Source organism: Mobula hypostoma, chromosome 2 (genome assembly GCF_963921235.1).
Source record: "Mobula hypostoma chromosome 2, sMobHyp1.1, whole genome shotgun sequence".
Taxonomy (NCBI): domain Eukaryota; kingdom Metazoa; phylum Chordata; class Chondrichthyes; order Myliobatiformes; family Myliobatidae; genus Mobula; species Mobula hypostoma.
Window position 1 is genome coordinate 132649624 of NC_086098.1, and position 19132 is coordinate 132668755.

The 19132-nt window shown below is 40.5% G+C and overlaps 1 protein-coding gene across 1 annotated transcript in view; it reads left to right on the forward strand.

Annotated features, from left to right (window-relative positions):
• The window catches only part of LOC134342488 (regulator of microtubule dynamics protein 2), a 93127-nt gene that overhangs the window by 50943 nt on the left and 23052 nt on the right, over positions 1 to 19132 (forward strand). The window contains exon 5 of the mRNA XM_063040686.1: positions 14490 to 14565. Within this exon, the coding sequence (XP_062896756.1) occupies positions 14490 to 14565 (76 nt within the window). The remainder of the gene's footprint in view (positions 1 to 14489; positions 14566 to 19132) is intronic.

Below are 19132 nucleotides of genomic sequence, written 5' to 3' on the forward strand. Positions count from 1 at the left end.
ATCTTCTTGAGGATTGCTGGCACTGTACTCATCCATACATGTAAAGAGTCTTCCATCGGGCTGTTTTAGATGCGGAAGGCCTCGGGGGGTGGTCTCAGGAAATGAGCAATTTGTGGCAGGATACCCAGCCCCCGACCTGCTTCTGTAGCCATAATATTTACGTGACTAATCCAGCTGCTTCTTTGGACTGAGATGTTACAACCGAGATATGTGGAGAGATTAGAGGATAGTTTAGAATATTGAGAGCTGACCTCATTGGGACATACAGAATAGGTTTTGACAGCAAGGATATTTCCCTTAATTTTGAAGAGTCTAAGGGATGTAGTCAAGAAAAGAGGTCAGGCATTTAGGAGTAAAATGAGGAAAATTTTGTCATTTAGAGGGTGATGAACCTTTAGAATTCTCTACTCGAAAGCTATGGAATCTCAGACACGTACTAATTGCTGGAGGAACTCAGCAGGTCAGGTAGCATCTATGGAGGGGAGTAAACAGTTGACGTTTCAGGTTGAGACCTTTGACTGGGACTGGAAAGTGAGTGGGCACGCCAGAATAAGAAGATGGGGTGAGAGGGAGGAGCCCAAGCTGACAGATGATTAGGTGAGGGGTAAGGTGGTTGGGTGGCAGAGAGCTTTCGCTCTGCCACAAAAAGCAGAATCTCCTGGTAGCCATCCATTTCATTTAGACTTACCATTTCCATACCATCAGGTCTGTCCGTGACCTCGTCTGCTTTCACAAGCCACATTCAGGTTGGAAAAGCAACACCTCATACTCTGTCTAGGTAGTCCCCATCCTGTTGTTAAGAACATCGATTTCTTTAACTACCGGTAATTATATCTCCCCTCCCTCCCAGCCTTCTCTCTTTTTCTACTCCCCATTCTAGTTACCCTCTCACCCCTTCTCTTCCCTTATCGCCTCCATCTGGTTCCCCTCCTCCTTCCCTTTATTCCATGGTCCACTGTCCTCTCCTATTAGATTCCAACTCAGTCCGTTATCTCTTCCACCTATCACCTCCCAGCTTTTTGCGTCATCACCCCTTCCCCAGCCACCCACCTTCTCCTTCACCTGATCTTGCCTATCACCTGCCAGTTTGTGCTTCTACCCCTGAAAGCTGGTCTTTAAAGAGGATGGTAATAGTAAAACCTCCCTGTAGTGAGGGTACCTGCAGATACCAGATGAGGCCTTAAAATCTCCTGAGTTAAGGGCTTTGTAGAACATGAACCCAACAGCAGGTGATGGGTGAGACCTCAACAGAAACCTTTGTTGATCATAAATTATAATTTGAGTACCACATGACTTAAAATCTGCTAAACTGTTTCATCAGATTTTTCTGCTGTTGGCTTTAGGTACAGCCTTGTCTTGTTCATACATGCAATACGTATTCAAAGTCTACTAAAGTGATGGGTAACTTCCAGAAAAAGTTAAATATATTTAATAATGTTCAGTGCTACAAACTAAATTTATTACTAATGTATTTGTAAGAACATACTGAGCATTAATGGTGGAAATATTTCATTTACGATCCAACTGAAACACTGCACTTTTATGTCTGAGGTTTCTTTGACATTTACTTGGCGGCATTGTAAATATATTGGCCAAGAAATTGAATTTTGCTGCTTCCCCACCCCCCCCCCCCAAGAGCCATGCAGCTGAAAATTCATTCTTTCCCACATCTATGTTAAACTGTACCAGTCCAGATAACTAATTGAGAAATTTCAATTGTTACTCATTCCAGTGCTGATGATGTGATTTCCAGTTCATTTGCTGTCAGGCTGATAATCATTGGAATGTTGCTGGGGAAGTTATTACATCATTTCCCAAGAAGTAACCATCATTGGCACGCATAGAACATGTTTCAATAATGGTTCTTCTGAATGGGTTTTTCACTCATGACAGAATTCTTAATATAACAAAATATGTAGAAAATCGGTGAGCATTTTATTTTTTTTATTAATTTTTTTATGAGTTCCTACAATATGTGGGTTCGTCCATCGTCAATGTCGATGAGAACCTCGACACCATTATGGTGTCGAGACTAGCGCGTGATTTGGATTTAAGTGAGGGAGAGTTGCGCAGCGTCAGCCTCACTCCCTCTTCCCAATTCCCATCTGGATCCAGTGGCAAGACAGAGTCGAGACGGCTGGAGATGGGACTAGGCGCAGTGGATGACCAGGACGTCTTCTGTGTCTTGTCCTGCTCTACACGTTCCACGATGCTTGCAGAGACTGCCTTCTTGACTGTTGCACCTTCCATTGGTCTCGTCCACTCAATCTGTCGGAGTCTGTCTTCACATGCTGGGATAGACAACTCCCTATCTCACCGAGGGTTTGAGACCCGTCGCCTACCCTCACCTGGTTTAGCCGGCTTGTCGAAGCTGTTGCCCGGGGTGTGGCCGCTGTCGCATGCAAACAGCTACGGGGAGCCACAGGTGAGAGCTGAGTGCCAGGTGGGGACCAAAGGTGGACTAACTGCCTTGAAAAGAATGCGACATGTTCCCCCGCCAGAGGTACTACCCCTCCCTGACACCCCATATACCCCATTTACAATACAACAAAAAAAAACCACCAGCAAAAAAGAGATCTACACAGTGCAAAACAAATATGTCTAATACACAGTTCATAACAGTAAAGAAAAAGAAGACGATTGAGGCGAAAAACCAGAAATTAAGTAAAACATTGAAGGTCCAAGTATTTTCAAATCTGAAGTTCATAATGCAATAAATAAGATGAAGAAAGGAAAGGCAGCAGGTCCTGATGAATTAGTAATAGAACAAATTATTGCCCTTGAAGATTATGAAATTGAAAAACTTACTGATTTAATCAATGACATTTATGAGACTGGAATAATACCAGAAGAGATGAAAAAATCAGTATTTATCACTCTTCCTAAGAAAGCTGGAGCAATAAACGGGGAAGACATAAAACAAGTACAGAACTTTTGCTACTTAGGAAGCTGGGTGACATCAGATGGCAGGTGTGACTTGGACATCAAAAGAAGAATAGGGATGGCAAAAGACACCTTTACGAGAATGAAGAGTATACTGACCAATACTAAACCAGGCATGACAACCCCCCTCAGAGTACTGAAATGTTACGTTTATCCAGTTATGTTATATGGCTCAGAATGTTGGACAATATCAAGTAACATGAGGAAATGAATTGTAGCAGCAGAAATGTGGTTTTTGAGGAGGATGCAAAGAATATCATGGATGAAACGAATATCTAACAAGGATGTCGTGAACAGAGCAAACACAAAAAGAGAAATAATGTATGAGATCATGAAAGGGCAACATAACTTCATTGGACATGTGATTAGGAAAGAGGAGTTAGAATGCACGGTAATTATGGGAAAGATTGATGGGAAGAAAGCAAGAGGAAGACAAAGACAAATGATGATGGAGACAGCAGCCAGAGAATTGGAAATGAATACCAATGAATTGATCCACTTGACCCGAAACAGGAGTGTGTGGGCCATGGCAGTTAAAGTTCAAACTGGGCATAGCACCTGATGATGATGATGATGATGATGAAAGAAAAAGCACCCAAAATAAAATCATATATAGTTAGTATCCTCCCCAGCCTCCCACTACGCAACTCCAAGCCAACCATTTCCATGTAAAAAAAAGTTAAACAGAGCTTTTGTCACCACAGATCTGTAAATATAAAAAAAGTATATTGCCTACTACCTAAACTGTAATATATTTCACATGAAAAAAGCCGTAAAACTTAACCAGAAAAAAACAACTGAAAGCAAGGGAATAAAATACAAAAAAGAAGGATAAACTTTTAATCTAAAGAGGAATTATGAAAATACTCAAGAAAAGGTCCCCACACCTTATGGAACTTTATGTCCGAATTAAGAAGTGAATAATGAATCTTTTCAAGGTCTAAGCAGGACATAATGTCTCCAAGCCATTGAGCATGAGTGGGTGGGGCAACATCTCTCCACCTAAGAAGAACTAAACGTCTAGCCAAAAGAGAGGCAAAGATAATGTTCGACGTTTAGTCAGACTCAAATGCATGTCAACTTCACCCGAGGTGCCAAAAAGAGCAATCAAAGGGTTAGTGGCAATTAAGAATATGGAATAAAGTTAAAAATACTTCTGTCCAAAATTTTTCCAAACGAGGACAAGCCCAGTACATCTGAATAAGAGAAGCCTCACCCCCTTTACACTTGTCACAAAAGGGACTAATATCAGGATAGAACCGCGATAATTTAATTTTAGACATATGAGCCTCGAACAACCTTGAACTGCAAAAGACAATGGCGAGCACATAAAGAGGTTGAATTAACTGACTTAAGAATTGAATCCCAAACCTCATTGGACAGAGAAATATTTAAATCATGCTCCCAGGCAGTTCTAATTTTATCAAAGGGGGCATGCCTCAAGGTAGCTAACTTATTTGATGAAGGACATTCTAGCTACTGAGGGAGTGCAGCGTAGGTTCAGGAGGCTAATTCCCAGGATGGTGGGACTGTCATATGTTGGAAGATTGGAGCGACTGGGCTTGTGTACACTGGAATTTAGAAGGATAAGAGGGGATCTGATTGAAACATATAAGATTATTAAGGGATTGGACACGCGAGAGGCAGGAAACATGTTCCCGATGTTGGGGGAATCCAGAACCAGAGGCCACAGTTTAAGAATAAGGGGTAGACCATTTAGAACAGAGTTGAGGAAAAACTTTTTCACACAGAGTGTTGTGGTTCTGTGGAATGCTCTGCCTCAGAAGGCAGTGGAGGCCAATTCTCTGGATTCTTTCAAGAAAGAGTTAGATAGAGCTCTTAAAGATAGCGGAGTCAAGGGATATGGGGAGAAGGCAAGAAAAGAGTACTGATTGTGAATGATCAGCTATGATCACAGTGAATGGTGGTGCTGGCTTGAAGGGCTGAATGGCCTACTCCTGAACCTATTGTCTATTGTCTGTTATCGCGAATAGTAGATATTAAACCTTTACCCAATGGATTTATACAAAGAAACAAGTCCACAATGTTTTCTTTTGGGCATCTCAGGAAAGTTTGGTATTAAAGGATTAATAAAATGTCTAATTTGAAGATATCTTAAAAAAAAATGAGTATTAGGTAGGTTAAACTTTGCAGACAGTTGTTCAAAAATTGTAAAACAATTATCTATGAAAAGATCTTCAAAACGCCTGACCAGACATGAAATGTTAAGTCTTACATAGAAGGTCAGAAAAGATGGTTATATAAAATAGGACTAGAGAGAGAGAAACCGTGAAGACCAATAATATCTTCTGAACTGAGCCCATATTCTCAGAGTATGTCTAATGAGAGGATTAACAATTAGTTTGGGCAAATGACAAGGAAATGCAGAACCAAGAAGTGCGGAAATGGAGAAATCCTTGTAAGAGTTCAACTCCTTTGCCACCCATTTTGGGCAGTCAGACTGATTGTAAAAGAAAGAGCAAAAAGTAAGACAACGTATATTGGCTGCCCAGTAATATAAGTGAAAATTAGGCAAGGCCATGCCACCTTCCCTTTTAAGGTAAGTCTGGAATGTTTGCCCTTCTGTAGATAGGATGAAATAATAGAATCTAACGAATCAAAAAAATCTTTAGAAATAAAAATTGGTAAAGATTGAAATAAGTATAAAAATTTAGGAAGGATATACATTTTAACAACATTAATTCGACCTACCAGAGATATAGACAAAGGTGACCAGTGTGCCAAACTCTGTTTTGTATGATTTAAAAGATTAGTGAAATTTTCTCGAAAAAGGCGCTTGAAGTTCCTTGTTACTGTAATACCGAGGTAAGTAAATTGATTAATTACTACTTTAACAGCTACAAAACGCAATCGCCAATGGCTGTATGGCCGGATCAAAAAGTAAGGGACTTAAAGGGCACCCTTGCTGGGTGCCACGTTTAATGTTAAAGGTTGGGATTGCTGATTTGGTCAAAACAGAAGCACTGGGACATGAATATAGCAATTTAATCCATGTAATAAAATTTTGTCCAAAATCAAATTTTTCTAAAACCGTAAAAAGATGGTTCCACTCCACACGATCAAATGCCCTCTCTGCGTCAAGAGGGATGACACATTCAGGTATTTTTTTAAATGTAATAGTGATGGGAGTAGGCTGTTTGCTTAAATGGTTCAGTATGGTCTAGATGGGCCAAAGAGCCTGCTTCTGTGCTGTTCTTTTCTTTGACTCTGATATTCTAGTTGTATTTTTAAATCAAGCAGGATAAATGTGCTTTAGTATCACAAATTCCTTATTTTATTGTAACTAAATCTTGAAGGCCCCCAGTAAAAAATTTTTAAAACTAATTTGTCATTAAAACAAGCCATGCAAGAGAAACATGATTAGCAAAAAAAACCAAAGATGGATTGAATCACAACAGGAATTGTCTCGTCCGGATTTTTAACAAGAGATTGGCACAGGCATCAGATCAAACTTCTGTTGTCTGAGGGTTCCGTGCAAGATCTGCAAACTCTAGCACAGCTGGGATGCTGTTCTTCATGTAGATAGAACAAGCAAAATATTTAATTCTTCCTCCGTGGCGTGTTTGTGGCTTCCATTGCTGCTGTTGTAGAGACTTGAGACGCTTGTACTTTATGGATGGTCCTTTATTTTGACCAGTCACAAACCAGGATTTCCCATGAATTGGTGAAGATTCTATTCAAGGAATTCCTTGGTGCATTTTCTGTGAATTCCTTGATATCTCATGCTCCATCGTGCTGGCTGAATGTGGTGGGAGTGTTGATGCCAGGGACATTGAGCTTGGAAAGAATCCTGACTTGTTCAATGTTTAGGATGTCGTTCTCTCCATGATCACCTTTCAAGTGGGAGCTTTACTGGAGTCCTGATATATTTTTGCAGCAAGAAATATTGAGGGAAGGAATGGTCTGATGGCACAGTCATGCTTGACCCAACTCCAGTATGGAATTGGAATTGTTTACATACTTTCTTTTGCAGATAAAGACTGTTAATGGATAGAAAGCCAGACATGTATACTCTCTCACTGCCCATCAACACATCCCCTTCCCTGATTCTCCTGCCCCCCACTGAAGATATTTTATGTTAACTAATTAGCTTCTTAAGCTCCACATCTTTGGGGATGGGAGATCTGAAAACTGAACGCAAGCAAGGTGACTTTCACAGAAATAAGGCAACATGATGCCAATCTGAAATTCAGGCAATAATCAACTCTGAGAAAGTGAATCTCAGGGTTGTATGTGGTGACGTTAATTTACTTTGATAATAAATTTACCTTGAACATGATTCCTTGTCAATGACCATACATCAGCTGGATGTTGAGTGACTAGAATAATTCAGTTCACAAACAAGACTGAGCTGACACGTAGCACCTGCAGAATGATATTGTATGCACTCACTGACATGTTGACGGATATATTCAATGCTAATGAAGCTGAATGCTTCATTTGTCTGCTATTCTCAGAAAAGCAAGAATGAAACGTACACAGTAGTGCATATATTTACAGGAAGCAGGTGGGTGGATTTTCTATTTTTAACCAAAATCAAAGCCTAGCAGAAAATCACAGCAGAATTAATATTGATTAATATTAATAATTCCTGATAATGAGCTTCAAAATTCAAAGGAAATTTATTATCAAAATATATATATGTCACCAAATACAACCATGAGATTTATTTTCTTGTGAGCATACTGAATAAATCTATAGAATAATAGCCATAACAGAATCAATGAAAGACGACCCAATTTGGGTGTTCATCCACTGTGCAGAAGACAGCAAACTGTGCATATACAAAATGAAAGAAATAATAATAAATAAATAAGCAATAAATATCGAGAACGTGAGATGAGGAGTCCTTAAATGTGAGTCCATTGGTGGCGGGAACATTTCAATGATTGGACAAGTTATCCCCGTTGGTTCAAGAGCCTGTTGATTGAGGGGTAGTAACTGTTCTTGTACAGTAAATCCTGAGGCTCCTGTACCTTCTCCCCGATAGCAGCAATGAGAAGCGTGGGAGTCCCTGATGATGGATACTGTTTTCCTGTGAAAGCTTTTCATGTAGATGTGCTCATTGGTTGGGAGGGCTTTACCTGTGATACACACTACTTTCTGTAGGATTTTCCATTCAAGGACGTTGGTGTTTCCCTAGCAGGCTCTAAAGCAGCCAGTCAATATACTCTCCACTACACATTTAAAGAAATTTGTCAAGAGTTTTAGATTTCATTCCAAATCTCTGCTAACTCATAAGGAAGTAGAGGGGCTGCTGTGCTTTCTTTATAATGCGCTTGTATGCTGGGTTCAGGACAGATCCTCTGAACTAATAACACCAAGAGATTTAAAGTTGCTGATTCTTTCCACCTCTGATTCTCCGATGAGGACTGGCTCATGGGTCTCTAGTTTCCCCCTCCTGAAGTCAATAATCAGCTCCTTGGTCTTGCTGACGTTGAGAAAGAGATTGTTGTTATGGCACTGCTCAGCCAGATTTCCAATCTCCTTCTTACATGGTGATTCATTACCACCTTTGATTTGGCCTACGACAGTGGTATCGTCAGCAAACTTGACTATGGCATTGGAGATTACCACACAGTTGTAAGTGTAAAGCAAGTAGAGCAGGTGCTAAGCATGCAGCCTTATGGGAGCACCTGTCTGATGGAGATCATGGAGGAGATGTTGCCAATCCAAACTGACTGGCGTCTGCAAGTGAGAAAATGAAATAAGAATCAGAATCCAGTTTAATATCACCGGCATATGTTGTGAAATTTGTTAACTTAGCGGCAGCAGTACAATGTAATACATGATAATATGGGAAAAAATAATTAAATCAATTACATTAAGTATATATATGTATATTAAATAGTTACATTGAAACAGTAGGAACACAAAATTATTGGAAATCGCATGGCGGCGGGGAAGAAGCTGTTTCTGAGTGTGTGCCTTCAGGCTTCTGTACCTCCCTCCTGATGGTAACAGTGAGATGTAAGTGAGGAAACAGATTCGATCATTAACATATCCAAATGACATTCACCTAAAGGGTTTCTCAGCTTGTTTTGAGTTGATTCATGAGGCTAAAACCTCGCTCACAGTCCGCACTAGATGCAAGAAAGGTTCTCCCAATGTCCATCAACTGTGCATGGTCACAAAACTGTTCATTTTGAAGTACAAATGCCACCATTTGAGCAAAGTTTGAAATCAGTTTGGATTTAATTTTTTCTTGCACAGAAAATTTGAAATAATTAAACTTTCTAACTATTACAGTATTTTCAGCTAGAAAATCATGATATTTTAGACATAAGGCATTAACTTGTTCATCGCCAAATGTGGAGTCACAATCTGCAATTGCGGAGAAATCAAAAGCTGACCATTCTTGTACCTCATCTTCAGGAAACCTTTCTTCTAAATGAAAACAGACTATTTATAAAGGTCAACAGCGAACTTGTATCTACTGTGATGTTTTTTTCACGTTGTTGGCTTAGCAAAACTTTAACTTTGTCACTCCACAAAACATTGTCTCCCAGATCCCAGAACAGGATAGGTGAGGTGATGTAAATTAGTGACGTGCACTGTGGTATTTGAAAAACCGACTAACTAGTTAACAGAAACATTTAGCTGAAAGATTATTTTCAATAAGTATAATTATTAATTACTACATTATTTTAGGTAACTAACCTTTTGTGCGCACATTAATTTCCTTTGTGCGCTGGTTGAAAAATGTGTGTGCACGCGCACACGCGCACAGTTTAGAGGGAACATAGGTCACGACCCCTCCAATACATGAGAAGAGGGCATGTCCTGGGTAATTGTGGGGGGTGGGGGGGGGAGAAGGATCCTTAATAATGGGCGCCGCCTCTCTGAGGCGAGGATCCAGTTGCACAAGGCATTTTTGAGGCCAAGGTCTTGGAGTTTATTGATTAGTTTTGAGAGATTAATGGTATTGAATGCTGAGCTGTAGTCAATAGAGAACATCCTGATGATCTTTGATGTCCAGTTGTTCCAGGGTTGAGTGAAGAGCCAGTGAGATGGCATCTGCTGAGGACCGATTGCTCTTGTAGGCAAATTGGAGTGGATCTAAGTCACTTCACAGGCAGGAGATGATAAACATCAACCTCTGTGGATGTAAGTGCTACTGAGCGATAGTCATTGAAGCAGGTCACCACTCTCTTATTGGGCACCAGTATAATTGAAGCATGTGGGTACCACACACAGTCGAAGTAAGAGGTTAGAGATCTCATTGAACACTCCAGCCTGTTGATCAGCACAGGTCTTTAGTCCTTGGCTGGATGCTTTTCGTGGGTTCACCCTCCTGAAGGCTGCTGCACATTGGCCTCAGACAAATAGCTAACAATTACAGTATTTAATCTAATGGTTTGTTGTTTAGATCCAGAAAAAGAGCGCTCTTCCCATTAAAGTAGTCATGTGCAAGGTGTAAGAGGACATGAATATCCAATATTATTGAAGGAGGAATGTGTGGTACAATTGAACTCTTTTTCTCTTAGTTCTTATGCAGATAATGGAGGGTAGACTTTATGTAGGCAGAAATGTCTCTTTTAGTTGGGTGTTTCATCACTAGTTTAGTTAGTTGAGAACAATATTGTGGGCCATGGGGTCTATTCCTGTGCTGCACTGTCCCATGTTCCATGTCTGTATGTCATTCTGTCCTTTAACTGAAAAGTAATCTGCTCACCTTTGACCATAGTGGAAAGGAGTACGCAGATGAACCCCTAACTCTGTAACACAATTACCCAATAAAAGCTAAGAATTATGGGCCACTTTACTCCCTTAATGTTTGATTTTTCATATATGGCTCCATTACAAAGTGCCCAGCTTATAACTGAACAGCTTCCACTTGCACAACGTAATGCATGAGTCATTGGAGTAGATGTTGACTTCGGAAAATGTGAGACATCTACGCCTGCTCTCTCAAGAGAAAGAAAATTAATTTTAAGGAGTTCGGTACAGGGAATGTTGAGAAGTAGTTTATGTTCCATTTTCATTTTTGACGTCGCCTACAATTCAGTGAAGTGCTGAACTTCCTCACTGAAATATGATGTTAATAAACGTCTCCTTCCTTGTATTATTTTAAAGTATTTTTCTGTATTTGCAGGTTACTTTCAGGTTTACAATTTGTAGTTACTGAGGGCATCTAAGAGGATATTTTTCACACTCAGTCTAACTAAGTCTAATTGGATTGCATACAAGTTTTTGCTGCTCTTTCACTGCTGCTGCTCTTTTTTTGGGTGGGGAATTAACTACCATAAAAGGAGGAGAGCACATTCACAGAGCTCCATTATGTAGCCCTTCTGCTGATTGAGAGGCAATGCCGTTACTTTACCAAGGATACTATCAAAAGCTTGTGCTCACTGTTCTAGCCATAGACCAAGGTAGGAGTAATATTAACACAGCGAGTTCTGCAGATGTTGGAAATCTGAAGCAAAACACACAAAATGCTGGGAGAACTCTAGTTAGTTAGTTAGTTAGTCATACTTTATTTGTCCCGGGGGAAATTGGTTTTCGTTACAGTTGCACCATAAATAATCAATAGTAATAGAACCATAAATAGTTAAATAGTAATATGTTAATTATGCCAGGAAATAAGTCCAGGACCAGCCTATTGGCTCAGGGTGTCTGACCCTCCAAGGGAGGAGTTGTAAAGTTTGATGGCCACAGGCAGGAATGACTTCCTATGATGCTCTGTGTTGCATCTCGGTGGAATGAGTCTCTGGCTGAATGTACTCCTGTGTCCAACCAGTACATTATGTAGTGGATGGGAAACATTGTCCAAGATGGCATGCAACTTAGACAGCATCCTCTTTTCAGACACCACCATGAGAGAGTCCAGTTCCATCCCCACAACATCACTGGCCTTACGAATGAGTTTGTTGATTCTGTTGATGTCTACTACCCTCAGCCTGCTGCCCCAGCACACAACAGCAAACATGATAGCACTGGCCACCACAGACTCGTAGAACATCCTCAGCATCGTCCGGCAGATGTTAAAGGACCTCAGTCTCCTCAGGAAATAGAGACGGCTCTGACCCTTCTTGTAGACAGCCTCAGTGTTCCTTGACCAGTCCAGTTTATTGTCAATTCGTATTCCCAAGTATTTGTAATCCTCCACCATGTCCACACTGACCCCCTGGATGGAAACAGGGATTACCGGTACCTTAGCCCTCCTCAGGTCTACCACCAGCTCCTTAGTCTTTTTCACATTAAGCTGCAGATAATTCTGCTCACACCATGTGACAAAGTTTCCTACCGTAGCCCTGTACTCAGCCTTATCTCCCCTGCTGATGCATCCAACTATGGCAGAGTCATCAGAAAACCTCTGAAGATGACAAGACTCTGTGCAGTAGTTGAAGTCCAAGGTGTAAATGGTGAAGAGAAAAGGAGACAAGACAGTCCCCTGTGGAGCCCCAGTGCTGCTGATCACTCTGTCGGACACACAGTGTTGCAAGCACACATACTGTGGTCTGCCAGTCAGGTAATCAAGAATCCATGACACCAGGGAAGCATCCAGGCAGGCAGGTCAGGTAGCATCCATGGAAATGAACAAAAAGCCTATGTTTCAGTGTGGGACTCTTCTTCAGGACTGGAAAGGAAGGAGGAAAATATCAGAATAAAAAGGTGGGGGAAGAGGAAGGAGGATGGCCAGAAGGTGATGGGTGAAGCCAGGCAGGTGAGAAAGATAAAGGACTGAAGAGGAAGGAATCTGATTGGAGAGGAGAGTGGACTGTAAGAGAAAGGGAAGGAGGAGGGGCACCGGGGGAGGTGATAGGCAGGTGAGAAGCAGTAAGAGGCCAAAGTGGGAAGGAAAAAAAATTGCAGGAAGGAGAAATTGATTTCATGTCATCAGGTTGGATGCTATCCAGACAGACTTTAAATAAGGTGCTGCTCCTCCACTCTGAGGGTGTCCTCAAGAGACAAGAAGAGGCCACATGTCAGAATGGGCATGGGAATCATATCGATGTGATTGATCACTATGTTCAGACAGAGATCTACAGACCGAATCGAGGCTTTGAAGTCTAGCTTATCCAAGTGGCGGAACCCATTGTCTGGATAGAGAGTTAAGGTTCTGATCACTGCTCAAAGCAGCAGAACCTAACGTTGAGATGGAGAGTTAAACACTGGGCCCGACTGAAAAGGTCATGGTACTGGGGCCCGAGTGGGTTCAGATCACTGTTCTATGATCTTTACTCACCTCTGTACTGAACTATGGCACCCTCTTTGCAAACTTTAGTTCAGAAACACTATTTGATTGTGGTTACTATTTGCATGATTTGTTTTTCATTGCACATTGGGTGTTCAACTGTCTTTTTTATGGGTTACTTTTTATTTTTATGGGTTCTTTTTTATGGGCATTATGTGGTTTTCATCCTCTGCACCTTCTTGACATTAAGAATATATATATAATCTATATCTATATAGTTGTTTCTTTGGGTGTCTTTGTTTCACGGCTGCCTGTAAGGAGATGAATCTCAAGGTTGTATAATGTATACATACTTTGATAATAAATGTCCTATAAACTTTGAACTTAAAATGGCCATCGGGAAGTTTTGCTTTAGGTGGTTGGAGCGGAGATGCTCGACAAAATGGTCCCCCAATTGATGCTGGGTCTCACCAATGTAGAGGAAGTCATATTATGAGCATTGGATGCAATAGCTGACCCCAGAAGATTCGCAGGTGAAGTGTTGCCTCACCTGGAAGGACAGTTTGGAGACCTGAATGGAGGTGAAGGACGGGGTGAATGGGCATGCAACTTGCAGGGATAAGTGCTAGGAGAGAGATTAGTGGGGAGGGACGAATGGACAAGGGATCCAACAACACTCAAAGTGGTTTCACCATTTAGGACAAGGCAGTACATACCTTTGGCATTACAATCCCAGCTGGCTATCTGAAATCATTGAAGTACAGTAGATGATGAATCCTGAATTATAAAATGCCTAGTCAAAATATAGCTTTGTTAGAATGTGTGAGAGGCCAAAGACCTTGAGGTCAGAATGGAAATGGGATGAAGAATTAAAATAACAGGCAAATGGGTCATTTTTGCAAACTGAAATGGAGATATTTTTGTCAATCATCCAGTCTTTCTAAGAGGAGATGACTTTGTGAGCATTTAATCAGAATCAGATTTTTTTTTTAAAGTACAGAGGAATTGCTACTCCACTTGGAAGGAACTTTTTTGGTCCCCAGAATGCAGGAAAGGAGAACTGAAAGGGTAAATCTTCTGCAGATGCTTGGGAAAGTCCTGACAGAGTGAGAGCAGCCCCTTAGAAATACTGAAAGGGAAGGGAAGAAGTGCATGCTGTAAATAGCTTTACCTTTATACAGAATTATAAATTATTTATGTTGCCTTAAGTGAACCAGCTGGAGAAGTTTTTTCCTTGCATTCTGATAACTAAAATATTATTGTTTGCAATTTGTATTAATTTATGTATTTATGTTTTTTTTCCTGTTATTTTTCTTGCAGTTAGACTGTCAAAATATTTATACATTTTATGCTTCAGTTGAATGATTGAGATTTTTAATATTTGCAGGCTTGCAATTACTTGTGGCCATCTTTCCGGGTATGGAAGTGTGCAGACAAAAATAAAGGATGGTTTTTTATTCAAGGTAAGTGAGTCAAAGAGATTGGAAAACTATTCAGTTAATTAGCATTGTTTTTTAAGATTGGCGATGTAGTTAACCTTAAAGTGGTCCAATATTTTGCCAAAAGTGTGATGTCTTGAAATAGCTAGTAAGCTGTATTGATGGAATACTCGGTTTGTTTGGAACAGAATTCTGAAGACAACATTTGAATTTTAAAGTAGTGTAAAAAAAAAGGATCTGTTTTCAATATATCATATGTAAAGATAGTTACGCTATCTCTGAGGCATCACCCTTGGTAGTCCTTTGGGGTCTACTCCTGTTCTTTGGGCTCAGCAGCCACAACAAAACCTATTTTAAGATGGGAAGACTCTGCCACTGCTGGGAAATGAGGTGCTCGAATGGAGAGTGTGATTGGATAGTTTTAGGAGATGTGCAATCTATCCGCTATTTCTGCAACAGGTGATACTACAGAGCCATTCTGAACGCTGCTACTTCATTTTGATTGATCATGCGGCAGGAATTCCATTGGGTCAATGTTACCATTTGTTAGAGAGACTTTGAGGACGCCTTTAAAGTATTTCCTCTGAACTTCATGTCATCTTTTGGCGTAATGGGCTCAGAATAGAGTGTCTGTTATAGGAGTCTAATGTTGGGCATTGAACAATATGGCTTATTGAAGTTAGCTGTGAGCATTTGGAGCCTTAGCACTGGGAATATCTTGGGAGCAGAAAGTTACTTCGGTTTTTTTACTCTCCTGGTGAATGTGGAAAAGGTAATCACCATCATCAGCGTTATGTGCTGAGTTGTATGGCGTAAGCGATCCTTTTCTCATGACCATGATTATTCTTGGCAAACTTTTCTATAGAAGTGGTTTGCCATTGTCTTCTGGGCAGTGTCTTTACAAGACAGGTGACCCCAGTCATTATCAATACTCTTCGGACATTGCTTGGCTCCAGTGTTCGCCTAACCAGGACTTGTGGTATGCATCAGCTGCTCGTACGACCATCCACCACCTGCTCTCATGGCTTCACATGACCCTGACTGGGGGGCTAAGCAGGTGCTACTCCTTGCCCAAGGGTGACCTGCAGGCTAGTGGAGGGAAGGAGCGCCTTACACCTCCTTTGGTAGAGACGTATCTCTATCCCATGACCCAGGGAAGAATCTATGGTGCCCTGCTGTTTGATAGACTATATAAGCATTGTATTGGGTTTGAGGTCTTGAACTTCAAACACTCTTCTTTGAATAGCCAAAAGCTATCTTTGTGCACTGGAAGTAGAGTGAATTTCATCATCAAAATTTGCCTTTGCTGAGACATGGATATTGAGAGGTGGAAAATAATCCATATATCCTGTGGTCGTGTCTGAATCTTTATTGTTGGAACAATGGGGGCAACCAGTAGAGAAGTTTTGCTCCACGCATGTTCACTGTAAGCTCTCTTCTCTGTTTTGTTCTGTGGAATAGTTCCACACCAGCAAGAAACTGATTGGAGGAGAGTACAATATTGTGGCAAGAAAGATTGGGTAAGAGGTTGGAGTGATTGAGGTCAAACACAGCTGTGTTGGTCTGCATTGATATTGGGTCTTTGCCAGACCATTTTCTTAGAATCACGGATTGCAAACCATAATGTAGCATAATAGAATAATGTCGAATTCCTCAAATAAATTTAAGGTGATTTCTCAACCACACTTGCTTAACAAAGTAAAATGCCTTTGCAGAATAATGAAAGGTCATATACGAGGGGTGATTGATAAGTTCGTGGCCTAAGGTAGAAAGGGATGAGTTATACAGCTCTGGTTACATGCACATGCAGGTCAACTCTGAGTGATTATGCAGAAAGTTTGAAGTTAATAACTCATCTCCTTCTACCTTAGGCCACGAACTTATCAGTCACCCCTGATGAGTTATTAACTTCAAACTTTCTGCATAATCACTCAAGGAGTTGACCTGCATGTGCATGTAACGAAAGCTGTATAACTCATCTCTCCCCGAGGCCACGGACTTATCAATCAGCCCTCGTATAATAGTTGTGGGCAGAGGTTGTGGATGTAATTTCTTATCGGCTGACATCGACCAAAGCTTGATCAGATTTGTACCTTGCATGCAATGAGATATCACTAAACCTTTGTTGGAAGCCACTTTAAAAAAATAGGCTGCACATCGAAGAAGGTGCAAAGGAAAAGTTCAATGACAAACAAGATTTACTCAAGGACATAATTTGCATTGACAGTTTTCTTTACAGTCTGATTGTCTGCGTAACTTCAGTAGAGTGGGAACTTTTCACATTTTCATCAAAAATCATTTCTCATCAAAGCAACTGTTATTTCATGATACTAATTGCACTGATTGGGTTAATGTACATAAACTTATCAGGAATAAACTGAGTATGGAAGGGACTCTCAGAGGGAAAGATTTGCAACAGCTATTGTCATGTATGTGATTCTTGATTGTTGTGTTCATCAGAGTTACAGCTCGCTAGAAGTGAGTTAAAGCTACAGGTTTTATAACTGTGTTGCAGCAGTACATGGTACTTTCTATGTAAACTTAACAAAATAGGAGCAGGAATTGACCATTCAACTTGTTGAGCCTGCTTTGCTATTCAGTATGATCATGATGATTATCCAAATAAAGTACTGTGTACCTGCTTTCACTACATATATCCTTGAACCTTAAGAACTATAGTATATCTAACTGCCATTGAATCTATTTAACAGTGTGCCCTAATGTAGTAATGAATTCCACAGGCTTGCCACTCTCTGGGTAAAGAAATTTCTTTTCATCTCAGTTCTGTGTGGCTTACCCCTTGTCTGCAGACTGTGACTTAGAGTTACCCCATCTATATATGGATTAATCACCCATAGTTACAACTGTATCCAAATTGCATGCATCTCTTATTTCTATCTTAAATATTATTCCCTACACCACCACTATGTTTGGTGGGTCTCTAAGCAGCATCCCAAAGTTTTCTGTCCCTTGATGTTTATTACCTTCATCTATTTTTTTATTATTGGATGTAGTCCTTCCGGTGCCTGTGGAGCTGTATTTTCCTCTTTGGGGCATATTGAAATTTCTCATCTAAGAACTCCTTGCATTTGTGGCTAATTAACTCCAGTTCCTTTAGTCATTGTCGTCAAAACAAGCCAAGCGCTATGGTCACACTAAGCAGATATCCTCAGTAGTATTTAACTCCCGATAAGTTAACGTTGGTCAAAAGTTGACAGAAGGTCCTATCCCAAAATGCCAAAAGAGATTCATTATCGTTATGTGCAGTGTCATATGATGTGGGTGATCATGGTCTACGACCATGATTGTTCTTGGCAAATTTTTCCACAAAAGTCTTTTGCCATTATCTTCTTCTAAGCAGAGTCTTTGCAAGACAGGTGACCCCAGCCATTATCAATACTCTTCAGAGATTGTCTTCCTGAAGTGGTCACATAACCAGAACTTGTGATATGCACCAGCTGCTCATACGGCCATCCACTACCTGCTCCCATGGCTTCACAAGACCCTGATGCAGGTGCTACACTTTGCCCAAGGGTGTCCTGCAGGCTAGCAGAGGGAAGGAGCATCTGACACCTCCTTTGATAGAGTTGTATTTCCACCCCGCCACCCATTATGAGAGATTATGGAACATTTTAAAGCACTTTAAAATAATCAGAGTGGAAGCTGAATACTAACACAAGGGCACTTTACATCATCAGTTCTTTTCACTGACACTGCAGTCTGTCAGCAGAATTTCCCCTTCAGTAAAAACAACTTTCCGAGGAATTGATAAGCTCAGAGTTCTTCCCCATCGCAGCATTTTGGTGAAAATTGATGTCAAGGGACTAACTGGATTAAAATGGATGAACTTGAAAGAAGTAAAGTGGGCACGCAAACAAGAATTGTCAAGGAAAAGATTTGTGTTATTCAGGTATCGTTCTTTCATGTTGTAAGGAGAATAGTTTCAATTATTGGACCACATTGATTTTTTAAAAAAAGCTTTGAACCAGTCAAATTAATCAGTATCGAAGGGGACAATTACTTTGTTTCATTTGCAGAATGAGTTGTGTTCATAATCAGCATTAGAGACGATTGCATTGCAATAAGGAATTCAAAGATGGGTAAAATCATTGGGGTCAAAGGTTATGAAAATAGAGTTTGTAATATTTTCTTTCATGTCATCCTATAACATTCTTTTGTAGTTTTTGTAACATGTCCTAGTATTTGTAGTTCTCAGTAAACTTTCAGAATGTTTTACATAGTGGTGCTCTGTGAGTCTCAGCCAGCTTTATAAGACTGGCTCAGCTCCTTTTGGTTGGGAGGCGTTTGGCTGCTGTCTCAGTGGAGCTCTCTGTTCTGACGTTATTTTGGGGCCAGATTGATGGAGATAATCCAAAAGATTAGGCAATGGTCAGCACAGCAGTTCTCAGTAAATCGTAGCTCAAATAATGAGATATTTGTGGATTCTTGCTTGGATGATGCTGTAGTCTAAAATGTGCTAGTACCTATATTAAGATTCAAGCTTGAGTTGAATATTATTCAGCCATACATGAATACAGCAAAACAAAACGGTGGTCCTCTGCAAAACACAATACCAATAGTCATACACAGC